The sequence below is a fragment of the Eumetopias jubatus genome, unplaced genomic scaffold (genome assembly GCF_037043125.1).
Source record: "Eumetopias jubatus isolate StellerSeaLion01/CBP00866 unplaced genomic scaffold, mEumJub1_p1.0 scaffold_11, whole genome shotgun sequence".
NCBI lineage: Eukaryota > Metazoa > Chordata > Mammalia > Carnivora > Otariidae > Eumetopias > Eumetopias jubatus.
The window spans coordinates 24,993,453-24,999,923 of NW_028274817.1; the positions used below are offsets into that span (position 1 = coordinate 24,993,453).

General features: G+C 46.1%; 1 protein-coding gene across 1 annotated transcript; it reads right to left on the reverse strand.

Annotated features, from left to right (window-relative positions):
• Nucleotides 1–408: 408 nt before the first annotated feature.
• Nucleotides 409–2,772, reverse strand: TEX13D (TEX13 family member D). The gene is made up of 4 exons (XM_088028929.1): nt 1,815–2,772; nt 1,452–1,628; nt 913–1,025; nt 409–864 (listed from the first exon to the last, which is right to left on the reverse strand). Exons 1-4 carry the CDS (start codon nt 2,770–2,772, stop codon nt 409–411), a joined length of 1,704 nt encoding a protein of 567 aa, XP_087885055.1.
• Between the last annotated feature and the right edge of the window lie 3,699 nt (nt 2,773–6,471).

Sequence of the window (6,471 nt, forward strand, 5' to 3'; positions counted from 1 at the left end):
GACACAAAAACAGGCCCCCACCTATAAAACTTAAAAACAAGAAACAAACATGAACACTGTAGTTTACAAAGGAACAATAGCATTTTGAAGGAAGAGCAGTGCTCCTGAAATTCAATATAGTTATAACTCAAAGACCATACGGCTATTCCCAAAGACATGGCATATTCGAGAAAAGGAGGTTAATAAGAAACCAGAAAGGAGTGTGTATTTACGTATGTAGTACCCACAATGATAAAAAGTTGTTAGTTTCGGTAATGGAATAATGGATTGTTTTATTTAACTTTCTCTACAATAATTTTGGTTTTCACAATTTCTGTGAAGTAAATAAGTTACTTTTTTGATCAGAAGAGGGACTTGGGAAATTGGTTTTCCTTTGGAGTGTTTTCATTCTTACTTACCTTCCTAAAATTAGTGAGTTTGTCCTGGGTCCCGGCCTCTACTCTCACCTGCCACACAGACTTTCTTGCATTTATAGCAGGACTTGCGCCATGAAAAATTCATGGCTTTACACCATGGGCAGTCCCAATCCTTGGGACTGCATCTTGAGACAAATTTCTCCTGGTGCTTGGAATCCAAAGCTTTTTTCCCTTTTGGTTGCTTGGCCTTCTGCCCCAGAGGCTGCTGTATCTTTGGGTTTTCCCTCATAATTTGGCTCCAGCCATCCCCCAGGGGGGGCACCTGGGGCCTCTGTGGACCTTCTTCCTGGCTGTCGCTTCTGCTGCCCCCCAGGGGACCAGTCCCCTGGGGTCTCTCCAGATCCCCTTCCTGGCTTTGGCTACTGTTATCCCCCAGAGGGGCCATCCCTTGGGGTCTTTCTGGACCTTCTTCCTTGTTGTGGTTCCCACTGGCCCCCAGGGATACCATCTCCTGGGCCCCCTCTGGATCTTCTTCCTTGTTGTTGCTCCTACTGGCACCAAGGGGGGCCATCCTTTGGGGGTTTTTTGGACCTTCTTCCTTGCTGTGGCTCCCGCTGGCCCCCAGGGGTACCACCTCCTGGGGCTCCCCTGGATCTTCTTCCTGGCTATTGCTCCTGCTGGCACCAAGGGGGGCCATCCCTTGGGGTCTTTTTGGATTTTCTTCCTGGATGTGGCTCCCACTGGCCCCCAGGGGTACCACCTCTTGGGGCCCCCCTACATCTTCTTCCTGGCTATTGCTCCTGCTGGCACCAAGGGGGGCCATCCCTTGGGGTCTTTTTGGATTTTCTTCCTGGATGTGGCTCTCACTGACCCCCAGGGGAACCACTTCCTGGGACCTCTCGGCATCTTCTTCCTGGCTATTGCTCCTGCTGGCACCAAGGGGGGCCATCCCTTGGGGTCTTTTTGGAAATTCTTCCTGGCTGTGGCTCTCACTGGCCCTCAGGGGTACCACCTCCTGGGGAGTCTCTGGATCTTCTTCCTGACTGGCACCAAGGGTAACCACCTCCTGGAATCTCTCTGAATCTTCCTGGCTGAGGCTCCAGCCCTCCCCAGGGGGGACCATCCCCTGGGGCCTCTCTAAACCTTCTTTCTGACTCCGGCCCCAGCTATCCCCAGAGGGGACCATCCCCTGGGCTTTCTCTGGACCTTCTTTCTGGCTGAGGCTCCAGCTCTCCCCAAGGGGGACCATCCCCTGGACCTTCTCTGGACCTTCTTTCTGGATCTGGCTCCAGCTGTCCCCAAGGGAGACCATCCCCTGGGGTGTCCCTTGATCTGCTCCCTGGCTGAGGCCCAAGCTGTCCCCAAGAGGAACCATCCCCTGGGCCATCTTTGGACCTTTTTCTTGGCTGTGGCTCCAGCTATCCCCAAAGGGGACCATTCCCTGAGGCTTCCCTAGACCTTCCTGGCTAAGGTTTCTGATATTCCCCAAGGGGACTGTATTCTGGAGGATCTCAGGACCTCCCTCCTGGCTGTAACTCCTTTGGTCCCACGGTGGGGCCCCCTCCTCCCGGAAGCCCACTGCAGCACATGGACCAGGTGGGCAGCTCCCCAGAGGAACCATCTGAAGTGGGACTACTGCAGCTTCTGCATCCATGACTACTGCTGGTGGCAGAGCTGGCAAGAAAGGGATTCCTACTGGGAGTGGTGCTTGGAATGGAAGTGAGTATGGCACCGGCGCTGGCAGAGGGGGTTGTATGGCCTGAGCCCAGGGACTTGGGGGACCTGGCATGTAAAGAACAGCTGCCGGGGCTGGCACCTGGGCCTCGAGATACAACCTACCAGGAAACCCCATAGCAACCACATCTCTCTGCTGCTCAGCATTCAGGGGCCAGGCTATAGTCCCATGCTGCTCGGCTCGAGGCCTAGGCAGTATTTCATGGGCCAGCGGGATGATATGGGCCGACCTATCCACGTGGAGCAGCCGCCCGCGAAGCACATCACACTCGATCAGCGCCTGCTGCAGGGCGACCTGCGTGAAGCGCAACTGCGTGGCCACTTCCTCTCGATCCCCACGCAGCCGCTGCAGCTCGGAGGCCAGGGCCCAGGCAGCCGTCTCGCGCTCCTCCACCTGCTCCTGCAGCCGCCGGAGGCGGTGCGCCTGCTGCTCCCGCTGCCTCGCAGCCACACGCACGCTCAAGGCCAGCGCGCTCCAGGCACAGGCTCTCTTAATGGTGCGCGGCACCTGAGGGTCGGCCACGACGGTCTGAAGCTGGTCCTCCACCTCATTCCAGGGCCGTGAGCGGAAGGCCACGTAGAAATCTGGGCCGCCGCCGTTCATGAGGACTTCGTTGTTGATGAACCTGATCACCTCCGTGTGGCGGAACCCGCTGGCGTGGTCCCCAAAGTCAACCGCCATGGCTGCTGTGGCCTAGTTAACCGACCGCCTCACAGGCGATGATACGGCCCCTGCTGCCACCAGTAAAGTCCACCGCTCACCTCCCCACTCAGTCCCACTAAAGTCTCTTTCCAGTGCGGCCCTCCTCCTCAGCCTCTTTCCTCTCTACCTTGCTTTCCTCACAAAGAGTAAAGCAGATTCCCTCACCACACCAACCCCTACCAGGCGAGGGTGTTACACGTCACAGAGACGACCTCTGAGTCACCCCGCAAGGCCTGCTGGGATCCACCTCCCTCTGCAGAGTGCCCCGAGCAGGGCGAATAGGCTGGATGGCTGCACTGGGTACTTCAGTGAGCCTATGGAAGAATTTGTTTCTAAGAACTTCAGAAGGACAATCAACACCCACCCAATACCTAGTTGGGTGATAGAGTTGCGTAGGTGGGTGCAGTTCTGCTCTTATCTCAGTTCTGCCTCCCATAACTCTTAGGTACTACTTCAGTCCTTCAGTACAGTCACACTGTCTATACACTTCCCTTGTCATCCTGAACAAATGAACTTGGAGTCCCTGTCATCAAGAAAATTCAGTGATTGAGCCATGAATGCCCTGAACTCTCCTTACAAATTCACTCTCATGTTTACTTGATCAGCTATTCTCAGAGGGTGTCTCTCTTCTTCTTTTAGAGTAAATGTTCCTCTCATAATCTGGGTTTTCCCTATAAGAAATGCTGAAGAAGTGCTTTAAGCTTCACTAAACAATAACTGGAATCTACACGAAGAAATAAAGCACACGCTAAAGGTAACTACAGAGATGAATACAAAAAATAGTATTCATGCATTTTGCAATTCCTCTTTTTTCAATATATGATTTAAAGGATGACTACATAAAATAATACAAGTCTGTCTTCATTGGTATACAAGGTATAAAGATGTGATTTGTGGCAGTAACAATGTAAACTGTATAGAATGAAAGGTTTTGTATACCATTTGAAATTAAGTTTGTATTAATCTAAAATATACTGTTATACATTAACATGTTAACTGTAACCCCCAGAACAAACACTAAGACAATAACTAAAAGATATGCTGAGAAGGAAATAGAAATTGTTACAAAAAAGGAATCAATGAAACATAAAAGAAGGCAGTAGTAGAGGAATTGGGGTGGAGGGAGATATAAGACATTTTTTTCTTTAAAATTTATTTATTTGAGAGAGAGAGTGAGTTGGAGGGGCAGCAGGAGAGGGAGAGAGAGAATCTCAAGCAGACTCCCCGCTGAGCACAGAGTCAGCCATGGAGCTCGATCTCCTGAACCTGAGATCATGACCTCAGCCGAAATCAAGAATCAGACCCTTAACTGAATGTGCCAGCCAGGCACCCCAATATAAGACATTTTAGAAAACAAATGGCAAAATGCCAAAGTCCTTCCTTATCAGTAATTATATTAAATGTAAAAAGATTACAATTAACAGGCAGAAATGGACAGAATAGATAATTTTTTAAAAAGCATGATCCAAATATATGTTGTCCCTGAGAGATTCATTTTAAATTCAAAGATGCACACTGGTTAAAAGTAAAAGGATGGAAAAGGCTATTCCATGCCAACAGTAACCAACTAAGAGCTAGAGTTGCTCTCCAAATATCAGACAAAGATTTAAGAACAAAATTGTTAAAATATAAAAAAGGATAGATCATATAATGTTTAAAAAAGTTCAATCCCCCAGATGGGATTTTTCTCAGGAAAACAGAAGTGGCTCAATAAATGAAAATCAATCAATATAATACACCACATTACTAGGATGAATGGAAAAACCCATGTGATCATCTAACAGATAAAAAAAAAATCCAAAAAAGTGCAACACACTTTCATTAGAAAAATATCTCAAAAAGCAAAACAGAAAGAAACTTCCTCAACCTGAAACAGGCATTTATGAAAACCCAACAGCTAACATTATACTCAAGGGTGAAAGACTCAAATGTCCCCCACTAAGATCAGGAGCAGACAAGAATGCTACTTTCACCACTGCTGCTCAACATTGTCCTAGAACTTCTAGCTAGAGCAATTAGTCAAGAAAAGGAATAAAAGACATCCAAATTGGAAAGGCGTGATCCTATACATAAAAATTCCCAAAGAATCCACAAGAAAGTTACTAAAACTAATAAACTCAGCAAAGTAGTAACATACAGGATCAACATGTAAAAATTAGTGGTATTTCTGTATACTGGCAATCCCATTTCCAGAAAATGAAGAAAATAAGTCCATTTTCAATAGCATCAAAAGACTAAAACACTTAGAAATACATTTAACTCTGAAACAAATAATACATTATATGTTAAAAAAAGAAGAAGAAGATAGTAGGAAGGGAAAAATGAAGGGGAGAAATTGGAGGGGGAGACAAACCATGAGAGACGATGGACTCTGAAACAAACTGAGGGTTCTAGAGGAGAGGGGGTGGGGGGATGGGTTAGCCTGGTGATGGATATTAAAGAGGGCACATATTGAATGGAGCACTGGGTGTTATATGCAAACAATGAATCATGGAACACGACATCAAAAACTAATAATGTAATGTATGGTGATTAACATAACATAATAAAATAAAAGTAAAAAAAAAAAAGAAATACATTTAACCAAAGAGGTACAAGACTTACACACTGAAAATTACAAAACATTGTTGAAAGTAGTAAAAGAAACCTAATAAGTAGAAAGACATCTTGTACTCATGAATTGGAAGATATTATTAAGATGGCAACACTCTCCAAAGTGATCCACAGATTCTATGAAATCCCCATTAAAACCCCAGTAGTAGGGCCCCTGGGTGGCTCAGTCGGTTAAGAGTCTGCTTTCAGGTCAGGTCATGATCTCAGGGTCCTGAGATTGAGTCCCACATCGGGCTCCTTGCTCAGTGGGAAGTCTGCTTCTCCCTCTCCCTCTGCCTGCCGCCCCCCTCCCACCACTTGTTTTCTCAGTCAAATAAATAAATAAAATCCTTAAAAAAAAAAGTAGCCTTTTTCTTTTTGCAGAAATGTAAAAGCTGATCTCAAAATAACAGGGGCAAGGGACTCTAATAATAGCCAAGATAATCTTTAAAAAGAAAAATAAAGTTGGAGAATTCACACTACCTGATTTCAAAACTTATTACACAAGGTTAGAGGATCAAAACAGAGTGGTACTAGCATAAAGACAAGCAGATCAATGCAATAGAATTGAGAGTCCAGAAATAAACCCATGCATCTACGCAATCGATTTTTCACAAGGTGCCAAAACCATTCAATGGGGAGGCAATAGTCTCCAACAAACTGTTCTGATATAACTGGATATCCACATGTAAAAGAATGAAGGTAGACTATTACCTCAGCCCATATACAAAAATTAACTCAGTTTTTGTTTGTTGTGTTTGTTGTTGCTGCTTGTTTAAGGTTGTTGCTTTAGTTACTTTTCTAAATGATTTTTGTAAAGTTTCTAATTTTTTTATCATATATGGCCACTGAAGTCTGTGTTCCATTAGCTCAGTGGTCAGCTAGTGTATTGACAGAGTATCTATAAACACCTGAAGCCCCCAAATATTTTTTTCAGAAGCTTAAAAGCTCCCCACTCTTGGAAATTTGCCTCTGTGTTGGGACACCTCTTCAATGCTTAGCCCGGCTGTTTACAACACTGCTTTCAACTTTACTTCCTGCTTGTGCAGAACCTGAAGGTCAGTGGGAGGTGAAAGTTTGGGATTG

Excerpts from the sequence above, each read along its gene's own strand:
- TEX13D (XM_088028929.1), bottom strand. The coding sequence starts at position 2,772 with ATGGCGGTTGACTTTGGGGACCACGCCAGCGGGTTCCGCCACACGGAG. Across the intron at positions 1,629-1,814 it reads CAGAAACCTTAGCCAGGAAG|AAGGTCCAGAGAAGGTCCAG; the intron begins GTCTAGGGAAGC and ends AGATCCAGAAAG. Across the intron at positions 1,026-1,451 it reads CCCTGGGGAGGGCTGGAGCC|ATAGCCAGGAAGAAGATCCA; the intron begins TCAGCCAGGAAG and ends CCAGCAGGAGCA.